Source organism: Centruroides vittatus, unplaced genomic scaffold (genome assembly GCF_030686945.1).
Source record: "Centruroides vittatus isolate TY-2023 unplaced genomic scaffold, ASM3068694v2 contig_1743, whole genome shotgun sequence".
Taxonomy (NCBI): Eukaryota; Metazoa; Arthropoda; class Arachnida; order Scorpiones; family Buthidae; genus Centruroides; species Centruroides vittatus.
The window spans coordinates 238,572-264,869 of record NW_027121062.1 but is presented as its reverse complement, the minus strand read 5'-3'; the positions used below and the strand labels follow the sequence as shown (position 1 = coordinate 264,869).

General features: G+C 31.3%; 1 protein-coding gene across 1 annotated transcript; it reads right to left on the bottom strand.

The window, feature by feature from the left end:
• Window positions 1-1,015: 1,015 nt before the first annotated feature.
• Window positions 1,016-19,087, bottom strand: DCTN2-p50 (dynactin subunit 2). Its single transcript, XM_067263236.1, has 12 exons — window positions 19,037-19,087; window positions 9,784-9,852; window positions 9,624-9,714; window positions 9,470-9,537; window positions 7,966-8,064; window positions 5,465-5,625; window positions 5,146-5,293; window positions 4,457-4,522; window positions 4,325-4,363; window positions 3,994-4,246; window positions 1,407-1,498; window positions 1,016-1,332 (listed from the first exon to the last, which is right to left on the bottom strand). Exons 1-12 carry the CDS (start codon window positions 19,070-19,072, stop codon window positions 1,246-1,248), a joined length of 1,209 nt encoding a protein of 402 aa, XP_067119337.1. The 5' UTR covers window positions 19,073-19,087; the 3' UTR covers window positions 1,016-1,245.
• Between the last annotated feature and the right edge of the window lie 7,211 nt (window positions 19,088-26,298).

Here is a 26,298-nt window from a genome sequence, read left to right as displayed (position 1 = left end):
TAATACAGCCCATTTTTTTTCTTTCCAGTTCAGGCTTGATTTTTCAGAGGTAAGTCTTATGGGTGATTGAGTCCACTGGTCCAGCTATTGCAAATGATAGTAATCTATCATTCAACAAACTAATGATGGATGCATTTTGACAATCCTTGCAGCTATTAATTGAGCACATCTCAATAGCTATTATCATTGGCTGTTTTGCCCTGTGGCATAAATGATACTTTGGCGATCCCACCATATGATGCTCAAAGCTTGTTTGGCTATGATGAGTGATGGGTTGTCGGTGTGAGGTGGCTTTGTAAATCCTCTGTCCAAGAAGTTGGAGAATTTACTAAAGCACCGAGGGGGAAAAATTGGCCATTTTCCCCTCTAACTTAAGGACATGCATAAACTAGAAACTCCATTTATTAATAGAAATGGGCACAATAATTCTTCAATAAAGGGGAGAGAACAATCTACATGCTATTTTATCCTAGAGAAGTTAAGAAAGATGGTGCTGTAAGGTTATATAATTCTAAGAATTAGTGGTGGTGAGCTGTCTATTATTTGTAGACACAATACTGAGAAAACACTTTCTTTTGCTGTAAAGTATTTATTAAAAATGAAAATTTCACTGAAACACAACTAAGTGTATGCACTGCCTTGAAATGGAATCTTCTGTTTGTGCACTTGATAGGATTCAGAATCTTCTCTGTGAATTCTAAACTCAATCTTTGGTACCATAATCTACAGACCTGACCAATTTGACTTGTTCAGAGGATCTTAGCATTAAAAACGATTTTCTTTGTAATAATACCTATCTTTCAAAAGATTTTTTTAAATCGCTACCATGAAACTCTAATATTAACTGATGGGTAGGATTAAGTACACTAGGTTATTAGGGTAAGGTGGTTGAAGCAGTGAATTCACAACTTGGATCTTTTGATGGCAAGTGACATCAAAAATTTTTGATGTAGCAATAAAAAGAAATTACAATGTGATCTTTATAGTTTCACTAAGACAATATCAGTAACATATATTTGCATTATTATTAGCCAGATTTTATTTTAGAAAATATAAAATAAATTATATCAATAAATCAATTCTTCCAACAAATTTAAAGCTTACATTTAAATAAGTTACCTAAAATAGTTACATGTCAAGAAAAAAGTTTTCAAAATTGCATTTTTATAATCATGAAGCATTTATAAATGCTAAATATAGATATATTATGAAAGACTTCTGTTTAATTATTAAAAAATAAACAAATTATTTCTTCAGTGCAGCTATTCTCGCATCCAGACTGGCCATGTTGTTTTTAAACATCTCTGTGTTTTTTGTAAACACATCCTGAACCTTAAGAAGTGTTAAGGATTAGCCAAGTTGTGTATTTATTAGTCAAATATTTTGAATTTACTTTATGGTCTTACCGTTAGCAGAAGTTTCTCGTCCTTCTTCAAAGAACTTGTTATCTGTTGTTGTACCGTATCCAACTGAGTCAGAGCCTTGCTAAACTGCAAAGCTTTTAAAATGAAAAATATCTGATTAGGAACTTGCTTAATTCAATTTTAAACTACATAGATGCTCATTTATATTAGAAAATCATAATTTTAATAAACTTGCAAATTTACCAATTAGATTCTGGTGAGTTAGCCAGAGCCAAATCTTTTGATTGTGTTTGAATTAAGTAAACTTTATTTAATTCAGATTGGCTTTCCCTTCTTTACTTCATAAAATCCTGAGACCAAATATGTATTATAGTAGCACTTATTCTTTATAATCTGTAGTCTACAGATAGACTACAGATTATAAAGATCTACAGATATCTGTAGAGATATCTGTAGTCTATTTAATAATGCACATTATCAAGCTAGACAGGTCTTTACTTCAACGTAAATGGATATTTAGTGCATTCCACGAAGAAAGTATATTCTTTTTTCCATTAAAAATACATATACTCATGTGTACAAGTAAGCATATAATTGACTGTATTTTATTCAACCTTTTCAATTAAACACCAATGACATACTAAAACTATTCTAAATGAAAAGGATTGAATCAATAGCAATACATAAATGATCTGGTAAGGAAGAGGACATCTCCCAGGAGAATATGCTATGGGAAAACTCCTATTTAGGTTTTACATATCAAGGGAATCTGGAAAAATCCACAAAGTTGGTTGTCAATTGGGCATGAATTCAGGATAAACTACCCACATTTGGTGGTGGTATCCACTTGGCCACTAATGGGCTTCATATTGAAAGAAATCAGAAGAAATGCAATCATATAAACAAGTAGAAAATATTTAATTTAGTTTGATTAATTGTTTTGATCGCAGGATGGAATCAGAACAACAAACCGATTGTTGCTACAAATGTTTGTCATAGAAAACAGCCAAACCTTAAATGCAAATCCTATAAATTTTCTTTTAAAAATATTATTGGGTTGTTCAGAAAGTTCATGCCAATTTTTGGTGGGTGGCAGGTGGCGGATGGAGTAAGGACAGATCTGAACATGTCAGAACAATTGAAAACAAATGACATGCATACATATTGTAAAAGATGGTACTTCAAGCATATTTGGAAAAAATTTGGTTATGATATGTCAATTTTTGTTAATTTTATACGACTTTGAACATGGAAGAAAATGAAATGCATTTAATGCTTTCCTTTTACTGGAAAGGCAAAAATGCCACACAAGCGGCAAACAAGATATGCACTGTTTATGGCAAAGGTGCTGTAGCTGAAAGAACTGTGCAGAAATGATTTGCTAGGTTTAAAGCTGGTGATTTCAATCTTAAAGATCAAGAACACCCAGGTAGGCCTTCCACCACAGATGATCAGATTAAAACACTGATTGAGAATAACTCACGCTGTATGACAGGTAAATTATCAGAAATGTTAAATATGTCAAAATCCACCATCCACAAGCATTTTGTGAAGCTTGGCTACATAAACCGTTTTGATGTATGGGTTCCCCACAATTTAACAAAGAAAAATCTGATGGATCACATTTCCATTTGCAACTCACTCTATAAGTGCAACGAGGAGACACCATTTTTGAAACAAGTAGTGACAGGGGATGAAAAATGGATCATTTATAATAATGTTGAATGAAAAAAATCTTGGGGAAAGCAGAATGAACCACCTTTAGCCACCGCAAAAGCCAGTCTTCATCCAAAGATGATCATGCTCTGTGTCTGGTGGGATTGGAAAGGGATCCTGTATTATGAGCTTTTACCAAACAACAAGACGATAAATTCAGAGAAGCATTGTTCCCAATTAGACGAATTAAAGACAGAAATTGAACAAAAATGTCCAGAAATAGCGAATCGGAAGGGTGTAGTGTTTCATCAGGACAATGTGTGGCCTCGTGTCTTTGATAACTTGACAAAAGTCGTTGGAGCTTGGTTGGGATGTTCTACCACATCAACAAATTCACCCGACCTCGCACCCTCTGATTTCCACCTATTTCAATCGTTATAAAATTCTCTTAATAGAAGAAACTTCAACTCTTTGGTTGAGATAAAAAAATCACGTAGAAAAGTTTTTCGCTGAAAAACCTGAGAGATTCTGGAAGGATGGAATTTTCAAGTTGCCTGAAAGATGGTGAAAGGTTGTAGAACAGAATGGCACCGATATAATTTAATAAATGTGTACTAAAATTTAATCTCCTGCATTCCAATTTTCCTTCAAAATTGGCACAAACTTTCCGGACAACCCAATATTTCCTTTTCTAGAAAATTGCTATTATTATTTAGAATTAGAATCAAATGGAGACTTTTATAAAGTCAAATTTATTAGACCACATTAGATTGAAACAAATTGTATATATTTCCTAACTCATCTGCTGTGGCTCATCTTTGTATATTTGTACACTTACAAGCATAATAGCATCCAGTTAAAATGCATTTCATATTTTAAGAAAATACAACATTGGTACGTTAGTCAATCCTTTTTGTCAGAAAGTGGGTAGCGACGACTGGGGTGATTTTTTATAAAATTAAACCACACTAACCTTGTTCATGAAGTTCTTTCAGAGCTAGAAGACGATCCATTATTACAGGCATGTTTACATTCAACATTTCTGTTTTTTTAAGAAGATCATATAGTTCCGAAATCTTATTTTGTTTCTCTATGTCCTCGACTTGAGTTTTCTTTTCAGATATCAGTAGTAGTCTCTGCTGAAGCGCAACTAGTCGACCTTCTACCTGATCTAAATGAGTAGGATCCAGTAGGCTAGTTCTTGCAGATAAAATATGTATGGCATTCTAATATTTTAAAAACTTGTTTTGTTAATTTTTCAAACACTAATGTTAACTATAAGTTAGAGAAAAAACCATACTCACAACAATACTTTTATCATTTGTTTGCAGAGCCAAAGGAGACTATAATAATAAATTGTTAAATTGAATAATATATATATATCTTTATAAACAAAAAATTATATAATATAAGTAACTTAAAAATGTCTCATTTACCAATTTCTGCTGATCTTTACCAACTATATTTTCCAAGTTCTTCAAACGCTGTTCTAAATCACTAATCTAATTATAAACAAAAATAATAACCTTTAAAAATTGAATACATTTTAATAAATTTTTTTTCATTTAATTTTCATTATTAACACACAGTAAAAGTCCAAACTAATCATTTTACAAAAATTATTATTAAATTTGTTCAAGACTAATTATTTTCATTCATCTACAGCAAAAACTATATGCAAAAATGCAGTTGCTGAAATTTTATATTACTTCAAAAAAATTACACTAATGCGATCAAAATGACAATTTGATGTCAAATACTTTTAAGAGAAATATTTTAATTAACATTGAGAAATTAATGACTTCTGAAACATAAGCTTGAAGTGTTTCATCTTATTAGAAAGGTAAGAATGCAGTCTACAATAAACTGAAGACAATATTAAAATTATTTTTCTTAAATTTATCCATTTATTTAAGTCAATATATTTTAAGCAACTGTAATTTTAATGTTTTAAACTAGGATATTCTTTTGGGAATTCTTACATCTGTAATAATTTTTAGTTGCATTTATTTTCTGTCATTAAATATTTGGCATAACATTTAAGTACTCAAATTCTAAAAGTCTTGTTTACTATGAGTTATATCTAAACTCTTGCATTTTCTGTATCACTCACAAAATTACTTACTTTAGATATCATATCTAATTTAGCAATCTCGGGCTTAATGTGTAACTCATATGTAATGTCACCACCACCAGATGAGGATGGTTGCTTTTCTTTTGGTTTGGAAGTAACAGCTTGTTCTTTAAATCCTTCTAACTGAGTTAATAATTTCCTATAAAAACAATTAGTTATTCTTTTGAAGAAGTTATTTTAATTTGTTATTTTGTACTTTCTTTCCATGCTTCATAAATACATTTAAACTTTTTAAAGTGACAAATTATCATTTCATCAAAAATCAAAATTGTATATAAAAATTTGAGAAAAAATGAGAAACAAACAATACTTTTGTAAGGCATTATGAGGATCTGATAAACTAGCAATTGCAGCTGTTCCAAGCATTTTTTCCATATTAATGTCAACTAATTCATGTTGGAGATTTTCTACTAATTTGGCAAGAGTCGCTGGAGACAATTCTTGATCTTTGGTTTCCTTTTGTATAGTAACCTATAAAAGATTATAGTTCTTTAATACTTTTCACTTAAACTGGATATTATAACTCTTCAAAATTATCCAAACAGTTACATTTATAAACATCTACAACAAAATTTTACCAAATATGATGTCTTAAGTGAATTATTAAGCATTCAATTAAACATGTCTTAAGATAATTTGAAATGTTTAAAAATATTAGGTAAAGAAGAATGGACTTACTTCAGATGATAAAAAATTGATGTTAGTAAATCTTTAAATAAATGTAAATATTTACATTTTTTTTTTTTAAATTTAGAAATTTGTATTGGTATGTCATGTAGACTACAGTTTGATAATTCTCTATGAGTAAATTTTTACATAATGTGAAAAATTGTCTTTCAGCATTAAAAACTCTTTGACAAAGGTAAAATATGTATGCAAGTCCATTTGGTAGTGGCTATTTTATCTTTATTAAAGAATTTTTAACGCTGAAAGACAGTTGATGCCAAAATTACATAATATTAAAAACAAGTGTTTGCTCAATTTTTGAGTAATTTTTACATGCAGTAGACAAAATTTGTAGCTATTATGTTACACATTGCATGTATTATGTTATGTTGCTCATAGCTAAGTTTATTTAGGTATGATTTTCAAATTTATAAAGTTTTGAATTTGGGTCAAATTGTAATATTTATCTGAATTAAAAGACAAATCAATTTCTAAACATTTCCAGGATCCTAATTTAATTGTTATCAATAACAAAGATAAATTATGTAATTCTTAAATTTAGTTAAATAAAATTAATACATTAGAATAATTAATAAGTTAAAGTTTAATTTTATATCAAATGTTAATCAGTTTACCAAATAATGACATTCGGAATGATTGTAGTGCATGATGATATAATATTTCTTATATTTTTGACAGTTCTCTATTATAAAACAGAGAACTGAAAATTCTCACACATTGGCTCAAGAAAAAATTAATGAATCAAATATATGAGATCTGTTCAAAAAGTTTGAGAAATTTTTGAACAGTTGCCTCCAGTTGGTTATTTTTTAATCCACTTGGAGGCAATGTCCATGGAAACCTCCCGAGTAACCTCCTTCAATCTGTTTGTTGACATCTTGTTTTGGTGATTAGTTATGGCCATTTACGTGAAGGGATGTTTGTAGAATTCGGCAAAAAATCAGATCTGCGGAAATGAGCTCTTTGAAGGAGCAGCATTGTTCTGTGAAATTCTGTGTGAAACTCGGAAAATCCTTCACGGAAACTTCACAATTCACCCACCCCAAAAAAACTTGATAAGTTTGCTCAAATGTTAAGATGATGTTGACTGTTTTTTTCGATGCAGAGGGATACCAATCCGATGCATCACGAATACCTACCTACAGACCAGACAGTCAACAAAGAGTAGTATCTGGGGGTTATGAAATGCCTAAGAGACAGAATCAGGCAAAAACAGCCTAAACTTTGGAGGAGCAGCAAGTGGTTTTTTCACCACAACGTGCCGGCTCATTTGTACTTCAGAATTCAAGAGTTTTTGGCCAAAAACAAGACCGCTGTGCTTCCCCACCCACCCAACTCACCTGACCTGGCCCCATGCGACTTTTTCCTGTTCCCCAAACTAAAAACCCCACTCAAAGGAAAAAAATTTGCCACCATCCCAGAGATAAAGAAAAATTTGCCAGAGGAGCTTATGTGCATTCTGGAAAAAGCGTTCCAGGACTGTTTCAAAAAGTGGAAACACCATTGGGATAAGCGTATACATTGGGGAGGAAACTACTTTGAAGAGGACACTGACCAATGAATTGTAAGTGAAGTATTTTTTTTGTAATAAATAAAGTTCGAAAACTTTTTGAACAAACCTCATATACCAAAACATTATATCTTAATGCACTAAAACTTCAAATAATTTAATTAATCTGACATATTAATAACAATTTTGCAAATATCTATACGAATCAGTTGGAATTCTAGCTTGTTGTTATTATTTAATAATCCATTATGCTGATTAGTTCTCTCATTTAAGATCTAGTAAGCTTTCAGTACATTTAAATTACTAAATGCACTTTTTAATTTATACATTTTCTGATTTCATCAATGCAGCAGCATTTGTTTTCATCATATTTTGAAATGAAAATAAAGTAAAATAAGATTAAAAAATTGTAACTTAAGAAGCTTATTGGAAAAATTTTTGTAGTGTTTTTATATTTAACTAGTTCTTTTGGATTTGTATTTATTTAACTAAATTAATTAAATAAATAAAATTAAATGTAAAATAGATAATTATAAAGGTTTAAAATTTTATCTTAGTCTTAAGAGCATTAAATTTGTCAACATTATAAATATGAAAACAAAAATATTTCACACCTTCATTTGATTTAAATCTTCTACCAATTCTCTCATTTCATGTTGCAATCTATAGTATCGTTGCTGCGGAGTTTCTTTCTCTTCGCTGCTATCACCAAGCTACAGAACATCAATTGAATTATCACTAGTTATCTTATAAGAAATGATAATTCTTTCATTCAATTTTTTAAGTAAATAATATATATTTGAAAAAGCATTTGTAAATATTTAAATTTAAAATTTACAACTTTATTAATGTTTTGTATATCTATAATTAAGTAAACTGTATAAAAATACATTTATTAGTACATTTTATAGTACAGTTTATCAAGTTGTAAATGAAATAATTTCAGATTTAAAATTTATTTGATAAAAATTCCTAGAAATATCATACCTATGAAAGAATTAAATACAAGTAATTTCAAAAAAGAAACTTTCATATAATCACTCTAAAAAATATAGAACATAGTCAAATGTTTCATATCTAGAGATTTTCATCAAATAGTTTTTTCCAAAACTACGTAAAATATATGAAAGAGTTCTATTGAGTTCTCAATTATCATTGAAGAAATCAAGTATAATAATAATTCATATAATATTAGAGAATATGCGACTATAAAAATGAACAGAACTAGTACAAAAGTTTAGTTTAATAACAATTTATATACAAGATGTCCCTTAAGACTGGAACCAAAAAAGTTATATTGATCTTTGTTCATTCTTTTATAGATAAAGCATGGAGCCGAGTTCAAGTTAATTTGGAGATAAAACCTACAGTCAGTGAGAATTTTCTAAAGATTTTAGCAGAGTGCATTCAGACTTCCACCAAGCACAGTATTCTAGATGCATCCCGTTAATCTTATCAGCAACTTATTGCCGATCGTAGACTCCTCCTCAAAATAACACAAATTTATTTCTCCTTACTCATTCCATGTTTTACACAGAAAATAAACACAGATCAACATCAATGATTCCAGACTTATGGGACAACTGATTTATAAACTTTCAAGTAACAGATCTGAGAAATGAATACATAAATATATGGACAATTGATATGGAGAAATAACAAGTAATTATTAGAACTGTATAGTGAGTTTTATTTAAAATTACAAAAAACAAGATAAAGCTTGAAGTATTCCTTGTACTGCTAACTTTTCTGTAACAATTCTCAAATTTTATTCTAAAAAATTATATGAATTAAATTCACTCATTAAGCTGGAGCTGCTTCAGGTCAAGATAACACAAAACACCATATACACCTTTCCAATACAAAAATTCAATAAAACAAAGCTTGGGAAGCTTTCTTCAAGTTCATCATTACAAAAGATAATCTCTTTTTCAATTTATTTTGTAATGGTTGAACTTGACGAAGGCTTCTCAAACAAGTCAAAACATTTGTTGTTTTTAAATTCTGTGCTTGAACAGTGAGTTTTGTGTTTTATTAATTAAATTAAATTTTACACATAAAATATTCAGAACAATTCTTAATGAAATATTAAAATAAAATGCCAAATAATGTAGTCACCATTTCCCAATTTCCTGATCTAATATCGTAACCACTGCTTTTCTTTTGACCAATGGTGTCAGAAAAATCTATTAAAAATTCAAAATATTTAATTATTTTAATTAAAATCAAAAATATTTTACAAAAACAGGGTATTTCAGTTTGTTAAACATACCAACGCTATTGGCGTCGACTCTTTTATCTTTGAATTTCTCATATGCATCGTTAGCTGAAATATTTAATTGCTGAACACTTTCGCTTTGATCCTAGTAATTTATTTAATCATCATCATATGGGTCTAATTCCTTAAATGTCTACATAAAATTTTTATTTACCACACTGGAAGTACTCTGATCGGCTTCAGGCAAGTCAGTCGTCTCATAGATGTCAGGTTGATCGCGAGCCTAGAAAAAATTATACAGATTAATATTAATTTTAACGAATATAATGGTTATTTCAATTATCTAAGATTAATTAAATTACATTTAACAGAAATATATTTAATAAATGAATGTTTTCAATTGGCTTCATCAATCATCCTTAAGTTAAAAAATTTATGTTGTTCGAACCTAAGAAATCCATAACCCGATGATGATTAAAAATCATTCATTCTTTAAACATATTGCTGGTATATACTCATGTGAGTTGCTTATTCTTATATAAATGCATATTAGTAATACTACAATTCAAGGTTATTAATATGATTTTGTGCTAATTATAAAGAAACAAGTTTAATATTTCTGTATAATTAAAGTATACAGGGTGTATAGTCCTTATTTACAGGTGTGTTAGCAATGTACTGTACAACATACAACACACAGTAACAAATGCAGCATGAAGACATAGGAAAATGGAAGAACATGTGAGAAATACATTTTAATGTCTATGCTCAACAAGCACACTAGCAATTCATGCTGTCCTTTTGTACTAAATTGGTCACGCTCTACAACTTAATTAACTGTAATAACTGTAAAAGTTAATAACTGTAATTAACTTTTTCTGTATCGTGCATCGTTTTCAAGACAGCAGCATTAACTTCCAAATTTTACCGCTAGGGATGCTGCAAGCAATCCCATCTTGTAGTGGTGTATAGTCACTTTACTACAGCTTTACATCATATTTTTAACTATCTGCATTCATCAGTTATGTGAGCATATAAGGACTTAAACAAAACAACAAAAAATTTTCCAACACTTTGATTGTGACTTAAAAAATTATCACACTATGTTCTGGCATTATTATGGTTGTTCCTCTTTATTGTATAGTATATTATCAAATAGAGTTCAGGTTATACAACTGAATACGTATAATAATTAAGAATAATGGCCAAGCTCAATGGTTTTTGCAGCAACTGTTAAGAACACTTAAAATTATAGTTGGTATTTTTTCTAACAACTTTTGCATTTTTTATTGATGCAGTACCTCCCATAATTGCAGTTTATAAAGCCTCACTTACTTCCTGACATTATATTTGAGGCTGACCACAGATAATAAACTAGCAGTCACATGAAGTATGTTGAGGTAAAAAATAAAATTTATTCATGATCAACATTTTAAAAAATGGTGCAGAGCATGGAAAAGGTATATACACATTTTTCAACTTAAATTAACTTGCCTGTTGAGATATTTATTCCTGTATATTAGGGACTAAACTACTAGTAGTGTTTTTTGCCACACGGTGATGAATTATTACATTTAGTTATAACTTTCATTAACATAAAAACACATACCACAGCCTCGAATAAGTCCAACAACACAACTTGAAAGCGCTACAAATGTTTTCGGTCCACCCCTAAGACCTTCATCGAGTAGAAGGAGTTCTAAAATCTGAGGCTGCGATGTATGTTTTTACATTAATACATTGTCCAGTTCCAGTGAGAGAATAATTTTTTGTAACTTTTGTTGTCTAATTTGCCAAAAAATACACACAAAAATAAAGTTTTTAATTAAAACAAAACCATATTTGTAATTTTATTTCATATCTATTATCAACAGTAAAATGATTTGTAATGAATTATTCGATTCCTGCCATTTAACATTTGGAAGTCAAAAGCATGCTTTTTATGGCTATCATATTTCAACCGTAAAACTTTCAAATTTGAATTTAAATAAGTACCAAACATATTATTAGCAAGAAATTTTTTAGGAACTAGTACTTTCACTCTAATTTAGGCCGTCTTCAACTTTTCTGTCGAGTACATTAAAACTTTGTTGAGTTATGCAATGGAAATTTATAGGTGCGTACCAACTTGTAAAGAACATAATTTTAAAATGTAAAGTGTACTAAATAATTCGAACTTATAATAATAAATAAAATTAATAAAATAAGTAGCAATGAGTATATAAAGCACCATGTAATAAAAAATAAATTAATTTATTAATAAAAGTGATAAATGAATAAAAGATAAAAAAAGGTTAAAAGCTTTATTCTGAAGAGCTTATCCTCGTCTATAAAGTAGCCTCCATGCATTGGGGAATGTTTATTGGTCTGTTATGTTGATGCAACTTCCATAAGTCACCTGTTGCTAGGTTTTCTCTTTTCCCAGGATTTTGGGAAAAAAGTGAACTGTTTCCCAGGATATAATCAATTATTTTTAAGATATAAAAAATATCTTGAAATCAAATGATATAATTACTTTTCATTTTTAAAAGTAATTTAATACATTCTGTAACCTCCAAAATTATAATATTAATAATGCTGTGTAAAATATATGTTAAAAATTACCTTTGAATAATGTAGAAATTTTCAGGAATAGAAAGTTTATTAAAGTTTGTTGAAAACTGCTTACAAGAAAAAAAAAAGCCTTAGAATTAAGTTGAAAATTTAAAGAAAAAATTGAACTTAGATCAAACTTCTAACATAGAAGGTAATTTTCATTTTTTAAATAAAACATAATAAAAAATATTGTAAATTTTTATAATAAGATTTTAAAAAGCAAAGGTGGTCGATACTCCGATCACTCAATCTGGTTCTTATTTTAGTAATGAAAAGTCCTGCTACTGAGAATGTCCTTTCCGATTCAATTGATGTGAGTGGAATCATGTTTAATGCATTTAAGAGAAGACAGACGTTATGTGTTTTTTCACCTGTAGCCTAGAAGATTTCTAGTTTGTTTTCAAGATTGTAGTACTTCTTTTGCTGTCTAGTATTCTTGATTTGTCTACCTCAGCTGCTTTAATAGCAACATCAAGCTTATAGCTTGATAATTTGGCAGTTCTTTTGGCTTTAATAATCAGGTTTATGAAGAAAAACTTCATATTCATTTGTATTCTTGTCCAATTTGCACAATATGGCATAATGCCATTATTGAAGCTACTGGGCATGGTTAAAAATTAAGACAGCATCAGCACAATTATTCAAGATATTACAGGTTCTGACAAATAAAGAATTCTTGGAGTCCTCCCATGTATAGGCTACATATTAATTATTGACAATCTGTGATATGCCATAACAAGCAAAAATTTAAAAAACTAATAAGCAGGCTTAAAATTAATAAATACAAATGTATTCTCACAGTTTCAGTTAATTATGCTTTCTATTTGCAAAATTTCCTCAACCTTAACACAAAAAAGTGAGCTTTTAAGAAATTTGCAGGACTTCCCAGAATGAGAAGAATTTCCCAGGTTAAAAAAACAGCTGGGATCCCATTAGAGAAACCCAACCTGTTGCATATTTCTATAATTTTCATAATTTTGGCTAATTTATATTCTTATATCAGTTCAATGATGATCTTATCATCCCATGTAATCTCATTATTGTGTTGCTTGACACGTGCTGCTCAGGCTGTGTTATAGTGTCTTAATAGTAATGATAGTCACATATTCTTTGAGTCTTATGTCAAGCAAATGGAGTGTATAATCAATGTACAGTACAGTAGAGCATCAATTACACTAGTCTACATGATTTTTGGAACAGATACGTCAATGATTTTTTTATAATGTATTTTTCATGCTGAAACAGAAAATGTGATCAGAAATGCTCTATCACGCCACATTATTTAGTTATTTGACTTTAAGGGCAGTCAGATGTTCAATCCCAGCCCATGTAAAAATGGCAAACTTTGACTTGTTCCTCTTGTGGTGGTGCACATTTTAACACTTTTATTTAATTTTTCAGTCGTAAATAAATTTTTTATTTAAAGTAAAGATTTTGTCAAAAAAATTCTTAAATTTAAGATTTCAATTTCAAAAGTCAACATTTTTACAATCGACACATTTTTACATTTACATTTTTACAATTCAGTAGTTTTGGAGAAAAGGTACATCCGGATATGAGTAAGAATGCTGATGAAAGAACAGCCGCCTGACTGGTGCCAGTTTATAACCTATTTATTCCAGCACCCATGCTTTCCCAATGAATTACACTAGTCTACATGATTTTTGGAACAGGTACGTCAATGATTTTTTATAATGTATTTTTCATGCTGAAACCATGAACAAAGACACGTTATCGATCTTTGAAAAAGCATTATCCCAGTGCAGCTCAAGACATTGGTGAGTGAAGTTGTGTGTGGTAATCTGTGTTCAATTGCAGGTAAAATAAATTTGGAAATTTTTATTTCTTTTTTAAATTTTACCTCGACATTTATTGAAATATGCAGCGGCAAACACATTCGTGTACAAATTCTCTGGATGTGTTTTGTTATGTATGTGGCTAATTCGCAACAAAGAGTCAGTGTAGGCCCATTTCAAAATTGATGAAAACTGCCTATGGGCTTTATTTTGGATGTCCACTCGAAGATCAAGACAAACAATGGGTGCTGCATTTAATGTGTATTAGGTGTTATGACAAGCTCACACAGTGGTTACAAGGGGAAAAGGAGCATTTGCCTTTTGCTATACCAATGGTTTGGCAAGAACAAGCAAATCATTATGACGACTGCTACTTCTGTTTAACAAAGGTCAGAGGATTCTCTGCAAAAAATAAAAATAATATTGTGTATCCAAATATCCCATTGGCTATGAGACCAGTTCCTCATGGAGAGAATTTACCTATTCCCACAGCCCCATCTTCTTGGCAGGAGATTTCTGATTCTGAAGAGGATTGTTCTGATGTGGCAACACAAGGTTCAAGAGACAAAGATTTTATACCAGAAAAATCAAATAGTGAACCACATCTCATTTCGTGAGTGGAACTAAATAATTTGGTTTACGACTTGCATTTATCAAAACATTGGTGACTGGTGACTGGTGACTTAAGCATGAACCTAACACTTCTGCAAGCAGAAGTGTTAGGTTCATGCTTAAGTCAGTGCAATTTATTGCATAAGGATACCAAAGTTTCATTTTTCAGACACAGAAATAAGGATTTAATGAAATATTTCCCTACGGCAGATCAGTTGTGTTCCTGTTGTGATATAAATGGTTTGATGTCTGAGTTGAACATTCCTTATAAAGCTGATGATTGGTGGTTATTTATAGACTCATCAAAAACAAGCTTAAAAGCAGTGTTACTGCATAATTCAAACAAGAATCCTTCTATACCAGTAGCGCATGCTGTTGGTTTGAAAGAAACATACGAAAATATGTCATTAATTTTAAAAGCAGTCAGTTATAGTGCTCACTTATGGCGTATCTGTGGCGAGCTAAAAGTTATTGGTCTTCTTCTCGGACTGCAAGATGGCTTTACAAAATACTGCTGCTTATGTCTGTGGGACAGTCGTGCAACAAGTGAGCATTATGTGGTTAAAGATTGGCCAAAAAAGACACTTTCGCTCCTGGGCAAAACAATATTAAGTATGTTCCATTAGTAAACCCTCAGCAAGTAATTTTGCCCCCTTTACATTTAAAATTAGGGTTGATAAAAAACTTTGTTAAAGCACTGAATAAAGAAGGACCAGGATTTAAACATGTAAGCCAAGTGTTTCCTAGGTTAAGTGAAGCTAAATTAAAGGAAGAAATATTTGTTGGACATCAGATTAAAAAGTTACTTAATGATGAAAATTTTGACATGAAGTTGAATAACACATAGCTAAAGGCATGGAAATCATTTAAGGATGTAGTCCATGGTTTTCTTGGAAATAACAAAGCACAAAATAGTGATATTTTAGTAAAAAATCTCCTGCTAAACTATAAAAATTTAGGCTGCCAGATGTCCTTGAAAATTCATTTCTTGCATTCTCATCTGGACTTTTTCCCATCAAATTTGGATGCAGTGAGTGATGAGCAGAGTGAATGGTTTCACCAGGACATATTGCAAATTGAGCAGCATTACCAAGGAAGATGGGACGAATCGATGATGAGTAACTACTGCTGGTTTCCACAAAGAGAAGATCCTACCCTACACCGAAGGAAGAAGTGATTATCTGACTCATTATAAAAAAATTTCAGGTACTTTTTATGCCTGTTTTAGTTATGTTATACAACAGTTTTTTATGTAATCAGCAAAATAAAATATGAGTATTAGAAATTTATTTAGCATTGCATGAAATTTAATATACCAATAAACTTGGTCATTGTGGAAAATTCACATTTTTCATCAATTTTTTAATGGTATATAATAAAAATGCAGTAGATAATGAAAAAAAGCTGGCTTCATTTTCAGATTCAGTGAACAAAAAAAAAAAATTAATAAAATTCACTTATTGCTGTTTCTGTTCCGAAAATTTTTTTTCAATTTGTAGAGTAGTGTTATCCGAACACCGATCAACCAAAACATCAGTTAACAGAAAGCATTCCAGTCAGACTACGTAAGGCTGAATAGAACATTTTTGATACTAGATTAACTTCTAAAGTATAATTTTTATATTTTTCAATATATTTATTTTGTTTGTACAAAATAAAGAAATAATTTTAAACAATACAATAGCCATGATTATTATTATAAAAGTTTTCATTAGGCTTAACATCGATGAAAATTCAATGCGAAGTGACATGCAACAGAGAAAAATTTCAACATGAGATATATTAATATACTATATTAACAACGTATTTTTTCGTACATAATCGGTTATCTGAAAGATCAATGCTCTACTGTATTTAGTATTGTATCAAAGTTTCTGTTAACTGCTGGGATCTCGTATACTCGTGGGATGCTGTTGTGTTTAGTGGTCTTTGTTGTTCCTTATTAATGCATATGTGATGGGATTTTGTCAGTAGATGACATTGTATCCAACTTTCTGAGAGATCGCTTTATATATACTTATACTACCTATTTTTAAAACAGTTAAATGTTCAGAGTTTCAGAGACAAAGAATTTAGTCCACATAAAGAACCTGGCCAGGAAATATGGATACCATAAAACAAATCATGCAAAAATTGATTATTATTTACAAACAACATATAAACTATGTAGACCCTATACTAGGAAGACACAACAGAGTCATAACTTACACCAAAGCCAAACAATTGCTGGATTAAATCAAGCTACATTCCCACTACTAATAATTATTAAATACCAAGTAATTTGGCATAGAGGTAGGCATTAAGCATCATCTCATTAAATTTAATACATGATGATGCCTAAAAACTCTATGTCAAATTATTTGATATTTAATAATTATTAATAGTGGGAATGTAGCCTGATTTAATCTGATAATCGTTTGGCTTTGATATGATCATTGGGCTTTACAATGTTTACATAACTTACACCAAAGAGCTGGACAATATATATAAAGCAATGTCTCAGGAAGTTGGATTCAGTGTCATCTAATGATGAAATCCCACTGTATATACATTAATATGAAACAACAAAAGTCAACACCAATACTATTCTAAGAGCATACAAGATCATAGCAGTTGACAGAAACTTTAGTACAAATATCAGATATATTGGTTATACAGTACACTATACTAAGACTCAAAGAACATATGGCTGATATGATTAAGATGCTCTAACAGCCTTAGCAAAATATGCCATAAAACCTAATAATAAAGTCTTAGATGTCTCTCTTGCTTATTCAATGCAAAATTCAGAAATCTACAAGACAAAATAGCACTTTGATAGCTAATTGAGATGGAAGTCAAGGTTAAGATTATAAAAAAGAAAAAAAAAAAAACACAAAGGAGTATAGTAAGACTCAATCTCTATTCGTAATCCTTTTAATGTTTAAAATAATAATAATATTAGAATAAGAAGATTATTGAAATATGCTACATAACAGTTCATGTAGCATATTTCAATGAAAGTTTGGCTGCAATAGCCAACTGAACAGTTTTTTAAATATAACAAACTTTAAATTTTGTGCTCTAAATTGGTAGAAAAAGTTCAGTTTGCTAACCTGGATTTAAAGATGGTATAAATATAGTTTTCATCACGGAGAAATTTATTTCCCTGCACGTCTGACAAAATTTCAAGGCTCGCATATGCTAAAATGCAGTGCAAAAGAAACTAAATCAAATGTTTTGTTATATTAAGGTGTCAATTTGACTAAACTTTCTGATATTTGGCTACAAGTTTTCAGGAACAACTAGCCAGATAAGTACGGTTTAAATATGTATAGCTTAATTCATAATGTACATCATTAGACAATTACCAAGTAAATTTACTTCCAATATATGATTACAAATAAACCAAACTCTTTTGGGGTTAAAGCCATTTACTTGCAAAATTTTTAATTACAAACAAGTACTTTCCACATTTCAAAACGTCATCTTTGGGTCCCACGTATAACATTCAAATTACAATTTTTATCGGTTTATTCTTAATCTAAGCTCAACATCGTTAAAGAGAATATTTTTACTTAAAATATATGACAACAGACACTGTTAGCGATATATTTTTTAATTATTTAATAGCATCTACGTGCAATTTTCATTTTCTTTTGACATCAAAAAACTTTACGACCATAAATAAACATTACACACGCCACGCTTCGAAATAAGTCTTTGTACCAACATCTTCAATACATTCAAACTTTGTTTTTATTCACACAGGAATGTATTCAAAGACTGGTGTAAATTTAATAATCAAATTAAATTATTATGAAAGCCAGAAACCACACTCTTCTGGCGTTAAAACATTTAATGTCCAAAACTCAAATATTTTTGGCAAGAGAACCGAGAATCTTCAGTTTTCTGCTTGAGCCAAAATGTTTAACATCTGCATTTCGGATGTTAAACGTTTCATTAAAGAAAAAGCATGGAAGGTCATCGTCAATTTGGGTAATAAATTTAATAAGGGAAAATCACCAGTAATACAGATTAATTTGTACCGTAGAACCGCTTCTGTTGGAAATACTACGATAATTTGATCTTAGTATTACTAATATTAAGATAATTTTAACTTAGTATTTCCAAGGGAAGCAACTTTGTAATTTGAATGATTTAATCAACAACTGCATCATCTTGTGTATTTTGTACTTATAAGAGTGGATTAATAACCGGTAAAGACCAACATGACTGGTGCACGATGGTTATTTACTCATCCACTCTTAAATATCCTTATGTTTATTACAGGTGTATACGAATTTCTGTATGACACTTCACTAATGAGTCATACTGCCTTAGGAGGAAGCTCCCATTCAAATCAAGTTTAAATTTGTAAATTAATGCAGGAAAATAGTCTCTTTATATGTACCATAGCTATATACTTGTGTAATAAGCATTACCAATTCATAAATCGACATATTTTAATTAAAACATACGTACAATTCCAGGTAAATCGGCATACTTTGGATTCGCCATTATAGACAGATAATTTATAAGTTGCCAGTTGTTGAATTTTACGTCATAAATTTGAAATTTTTATTCATTAATAATTGTCGGAATGAAACGAATAATAATACTTTAATAATTAAGATATTTAATATTTTATAAAATTTTATTTATAAAATGTTTAAGTGTAAAATTTAGAAATAAAAAAAATTGAAAATTATCGTGACGACAAAGGTTTGTATATTTTAATTTATACTATTATATTAGAATTAATAATAAATAGAAATGGATGTAATTATGCTTAAAAGTTTATGTATAAATTAAAGTAATTAATTGTAGAGCGGCGCACGAGGTCGCTGCCATTTTTGATTCTTTTATTATACAAAATTCGTAGATTGAGAAATAACTCTTTAAAGCTAGTGTCACGCGAAACCACTTTGCTCGAAGATACATGAGTAGTCGCTGCTACTGACCTCCGAACGGTTAAGATGGTCGCCTACCGCTCTGGGGAATCCGGGATCGAATTTGGTCGGGTGGAAAAACTCCGGGAATTTTTTTGGTGTAGTCCGGCCATCGAAAAGTTTTGAAATTTTGCGGGGAAGTTTGTGTATAAGAGGCATCGACGCTATTAAATTTTTGTGGTTACAGGTCGAGGACGTGGGGAGATAAAGGGGGTCGTATGCCGTATCTCGAATGGGGTTGGACTTAATGAAGATTTTACTCCTTTTAGCATTTATAATTTTTTCCTTTCTGTTTTCTTTTTTATTAAACTCATCTCTACCCTCAGAATTAAGTTTTTTTGCCATTTTAAAATAACAATGTAAAAAGATCTTTATACAATATAGCCAATATCCTAACAAATGGCACCACCATCATTTTAAACTTTTGCCGGGAAAGTTACGCGACTCGTTGCTGGCATATTCAAATCAAATTAGACAAATAGTACAATGACAAAATCGCTGAGTAATAACCAATCAATACAAGCCCACGTACTTATAACAGTCACTGATGTACTGTACTCAACGCGTATGTACAGTACTGTACAGTACATGCGTAGAGGGATAGATAACATTTATAGGTACATAAAATCATCCAATGGTTTACCCGAATCATAGAATGAATTAATACAACAGAGAAGTTTTTATCAAGATAAATTTTGAATTCAACATCTAAAGAATAAGTAAGTATAAACACCTGTTAAATTTCGTATTTTGCAGCTAATTTTAAATAATTTACTACCTATAACCGATATTATCTTGTAAAATGCAACATACAGAAAGATGTATTTATATCGCTAAAATTTAAATCATAGAGTTATAACCTGTCAAACTAATAAATACAGGTATACCTCGCCTTACGTCGGTAATTGGTTCCAGGAGAGGCGACGTAAGTCGAAACTACGGTAGAAAACGTCAATAATGAGCACTTAAAGACCGTTAAATAAGACGACAACACAGAAACACAGATGTTTTCATTTTTCGTTCTCTAGGATTTATGATTATTTATGATTTAGGATATTAACATTTACTGTAAATGTACTTTACATATTTTAATATGATTTTATGTGCTTTTAACGCTTTTATAGTGATATTACCACTTCAATATTTGTGGCGGACGGATGTAAAGTCGAATAAAATGACTTAAACTTGATTTTTATTTTTCCATATACTTTTTTTTTTGACAAACGATGTATAATCGTGAACGACGTAACTCGAGGTATATTTGTACAATAAAACCCGTGTAAACAGGAACAACACGGTACCAAATACGAGGTACTGTACATTTCCGTTTTAAACGGGTTCTTTTTAACATGGAAAATGGCTCCATTCCGAAGAATTTTATCCTGTTTAGGCAGGTTTTCGTTTTGGATAGGTTTTACTGTATATCCTGTCTTATAATTCAAAATTGGCATACTATTTTTTACTGTAAAACCTGTCCAAAACAGAATGCGAATAAAAAGGAAATCTACCTAAACGGAAAAATTCTTCGTAATGGGGCGATATTTGTTTTTTGTTTTTTTTTTTTTTTTGTTGACAAAGAACCTGCTCAAAACGGATAAAATATTCGGAACCATGCGATTCAGGTTTACAATGTTTTACTGTGATAAATTTTAATTATTTTTCTTTGATTTTAAACCATTTTCAGGAATAAATTACATAATTCGATTCGAATTCGAACCATCAGTCGAATAGCGGGAATTGATTACATTAAAAAACAAATATTTTTAAGGTAATGAAATAATTCTTCACACATTTCCATTTTAAAGTAAAAGTAATCAGTTTGCGTGTTTATATTCTATGGCTTGTTTACTGAAGAAAGAATACAGTAAAAAGGTGTGTAAACCGGACTCGCACAGAATATTTTTTTAGGTTTGGCAGGTTTCCGTTTTGAACAATTTTTTTAACGCGGAAAAACTGTTGCGTTCCGAAAAATTCTACCCGTTTCGGCAGTTTTCCTTTTCATTAAGGATCTACTGTATATAGAAAACCAATACTTTTGTTTTCGTTTCATAAGCACTATAAAGTGCAATTAACCGAACACTAGTCTTGTCTTGTCTGTTGGGCTCATCTGGAGATTTCATCTACCTAGGCTATTTTCTCCGAAGTGCTGCCGCCTAGCGGTTAAATAAAGTGGCCCGTTTGTCTTACATGTTATGGACCAAGTGATTAATACGGGCATTATTCATAATGCCCGATCATTATGAATAATGATCAACAAAATCGGGCATTGTAATAAATTTCAATAATTTATTAAATTGACCGGTCATTATGAATACTGGTATCATCTAGTCCGGCCTAGTGATAATAATACGTTGAGGAGTGATCATCCGTCATACGCTAGTCAATCAGCACTCGCATCAGAGTTGCGCGCGTGTATTGTGTTTAGTACCGAATTTGGGGCGGTCGCAACCATTTGTGCTCCCGACAGATCCTCCGGAGGGGAGCCGCTGGCAGGCGGCCGATTGTTTAACGTCACTTGTTATTGACTCACGGTAGTTCTTGAACACACGTATCAATAACTAGTGATATTAAACAATCGGCAGCAGCCGGTGGCTCCCCTCCGGGAGGAATCCGTCTGGAGCATGAACAGCCGCGACCACCGCCGTGACGGTGCACATAGGTAAAATTTTACCGTTTAATTCATATAGTTAATAGTACTTAGTTTTAAAAGATTACATGTTTTTTGGAATAATTCACAAAAAATAAATATTTCTAAATGAAATAAGTGGAGGATTTTTAATCAAACTTAAAATTCGGTACTAACTAAACGCGATATGCACGCCAACACAGAGTGCCAATTGGCTAGCGTATGTCAGATGATCACTCCTCAACGTATTATTATCACTTTGCCCGACTTGGTGATAGCAGTATTGATAATGACCAGTCAATTTGATAAATGAATCAATATTTATCACACTGCATGCCCATTTTGGTCATTATTCATAATGACCGGGCTTTATGAATAATACTCGATTAATATTAATGGCCTTACGATCCATTCTCTCCTTCGTCTTCTTATCGTTAGTACGAAATTTCGATCTCTAAATGGAAAAGCTGCACAGAGATTCCAGATTGAGATGAAGTCGTTCAAATTCATCATCATCGATGAAATGTCAAATGATTGGTGCAAGAATTCTTTACGTGATCGAGAGAAGATTGAGGGAGATAAACCCCGAGAAAGATGAGCCGTTTGGTGGATTCTTTGTATATTTGTTTGGTGATTTTCGTCAGCTTCCTTCTGTTAAAGATACGCCTCTCTCCTCGAGTGTTTTTTTTAAAATGTAATGTCTCAACAAGGTAGGAACCTTGTTGGGACATTACATTACATTCGCATTTGATTCTTTTGAGAAGCTCATTGAACTTAGTAATTCTCATAGACAAAATAGCACAGATAGTTCCTTCACAGATGTCTTACAACATCTAGCTTCGGGTGATTTCTCTGATACAGATCTGAACATTCTAACAAGAAATCGAGCCTCTTAATCCAGAGATGAACTTGATCAGTTCCAAACGGCTATATCCAACAAACGAGCAAATTAAACAAAGCAACGAAGACTACTTGCAGTCAACTGGGTACCCTGTTGCTTATATAGCATCTGAAAACACTCCAGATATTGCCCTGCCTTCGTCCAAAGATGACTCGGCTCTTGGTCTCTCCAAGTATATGAATCTCTCAGTTAATGCCAGAATCATGCTGAGAGTCAACTTATGGGTGCAAGGAGGTCTCGTCAATGGTTCACTAGGAACTATACGCTACATTATATATGCTCCTAATGCTTGCCCTCCAGCTCTTCCTCTGTTTATTTTAGTGGAATTCATCTATGGTAATCTGTTTCCAATAATCCCCATAACACGCTCTTCGAACGATATTGCCATCTCGTAGACAGTTTCCCCTTACCTTAGCATACTCGATGACTATACATAAATCACAGGGATTAACTCTTCCAAAAATTAAAATAGATATAGGGGAAAAAGAGACAGCTATCGGTCTTACCTATGTTACATTGAGTCGAGTGAAAAAAATAAAGTATTTTTAAAGAGTTACAATAAAGATCGCCACGAGTCAATCTGTAAGTCCAAGGCCCATAGTGATAGACAGAATTTCATGAGACGTTGGCATAGCAATTAATTAATGGTTTATTCTGACCTTATATTTGTACCTTTAAATGATCCAATAGAAATCGAATATATTGTTGAGAACGAATGATTCTTTGTTTCTTTTTTCCCTCATAATCTAGGAAAATAAAGGTGCGAGCAGCTTCGTTCTGACTACACGCTGATACAGCGTTACTTAACTAGTTAATTATTATAAAATGGCAACAGGCTTAATTTTAAGAGCACTTTGATTTTTTTAAAAAAAAAGAGTGTAAATGCTAATAACCAGTAAAATCTTCATTTCAGTCCGATCCCACGCGAAATACAACACCTGACTTCCTCTATCTCTCCAACCCTTCGACCATTAACCGCCAAATTTTAATAGCATCAATGCCCCTAACACGTACCTCCCTGCAAAATTTCAGAAATTTTTGACAAAAGACACAGGAGTTTTTAAGATTCAAAGTGGATGAACAAAATCCACATTAAGATGTTGGCATAAATGCAATTTACACAATAATGAATTTCAAAGTACAGGTGTAATGTACTTGGCCACTTCATTATATATCCATTTTCTCCCTTCGATTCTTAAATACATACATATTTTAAAATTCTAGTATAATAATTACAAGTTAATTAAAATTTATTTTTAATTCTTTCATTGGTAATGACTAATTACCAACGGAAGAATATCTAATTTAAAGTCGAAACAAAAGGAATAATTAGGTTTTATCTAAAGTACTTGAACCATACCTGTCTTTGATTTTTATTTATTCACATTAAATTAAATCTGAAGTAACTTAATCTCAGCTTTTGTTTCTTGCAGATCGAACAGAAGAGATAGTATTCTGTAATCGAATTACTGTATTTATTTTGAATATTTAATTCATTTCAGCCTGCAAAAAGAAACTCTTTCATTATCTTCTTTTGTTCTCGAATCAGTAAAACCTGCTTAAACGGAAAAACCTTCGAAACGGAGCCATTTTCTACGTTAAACAAAGCGGAAGCCTGCTAAACAGGACCGTGAGATTTCGGTTTACACGAATTTTACTGTAACTCGTATCTGGCAATACACCGATGCAGGTATGTGTACATTGCTTTTATATTGATGTAATTAAGGGAATTAAGATTATTTCAATTAAAATAATTAATTTTCATAATATATGTAAGTTACCTGAAGAGATGAAATAGTGTAACCTTTAAATTCACATTTCTCTACTTCATTTTTAGAAATAAGTAAATTATTAAGATTTCTGTAATATTTACAATTAAGTTTTGTGTTCAGTAATACTACTAAGAAAGTATTCAGAATATAAAAGAATACCTATGTGATTAATTTATAATCATTTGCACGTGATAACGATAGAAACCAATTTTGCAAATATGACCTTCGTTATAACTTTGGATAATTGAACAGAATAGAAATGGGATTGCCCAAAAGTGATCATGGATGCACTTAGAAAACATCTTAATTTGCTGTTTAAAAGGATGATTGATGCGTGCCAAATATTTTTAAGAGTAACTTTTATAAACTTTTTTAATACGAGTCACATTCTGAATAAACGAAGTTTTGGTAGAATAGGGATTAATCAAATAATGTTCAATTTGGGATTCGATGTTATAAAGAACACGAGCCAAAATATAAAGTTACGTCATACATTAAAATTCTAAATCTGATGTTCGACTTGATTATGGTGGCGTACAGAATCGACGATTCTCTACTCATGTTACGTCACTTTCTATGCTGGGAACTGGGAATTCCCCCCACTTCCCACTTCACTTCACTGATATGCGAGAGGGGTCTGTAGCTCATACGTGGCTTTATACTCCAGAAGAAACAGATGATCGCACAGCGACCGAAGAGACGGCCTTATAGAAGACGACCAATCCGGGAAGACGGAGGAGAGGTCACCGCGAGAAGAGGAGATAGAAATGCCTTCCGGGAGGACTTTGGGGGAAGCTGGCCCCTATTCAGGCGTCATTGGCAAGGAGGAAACCCGGAAAAAACTCCCTCTGCCAGCTCGTCCGAGTGAGACGTGAACCCCCGATCGAACTCCGGTGTTTAGGGTCTGATCACCGCCGTTATGAGCGGAGACGGATTGGGAATTGAATGAGGTGGTGGCATTTAAACTGAATTCTCGTAAAGGATCATCTGGCGGTCAGCTTGAAATAAAATATTACAACGAAACCAACGCGTTAATTATACAAATATCGCAAAAACATAATTAATTACGTTGATAAGTTAATGAAATTTATGCGAAAATATTTCGGTAATTAAAAATTAATACGTAATAAAGAAATTTCGATGTGTATTTAGACCAAATTAATAACAATTACAATGGTTCTAATTTATTATGTATTGAATGTACAGTTTTTATTTCTATATAAATATATTATTCTGAAAAAATTTGGATTTAATGGCAACCACAACCCAATCCATTGAACAGAAGCTGAAGTGAGGTTAAATAATGTTAAAGATTTACACGAAAATGTTTAACATGAAGAATAATATGAAAAATACTTAATTTATCTAACGAAATAGAGCATAAATATAAGAATTTGTGTATTGATTTTGTGGAAATCAATACCTTCTCGAAAATGTGAAAAATTCAAGAAATGTTTACATTTTTTGTAATGTATAATAAATAAATATTTATAAAA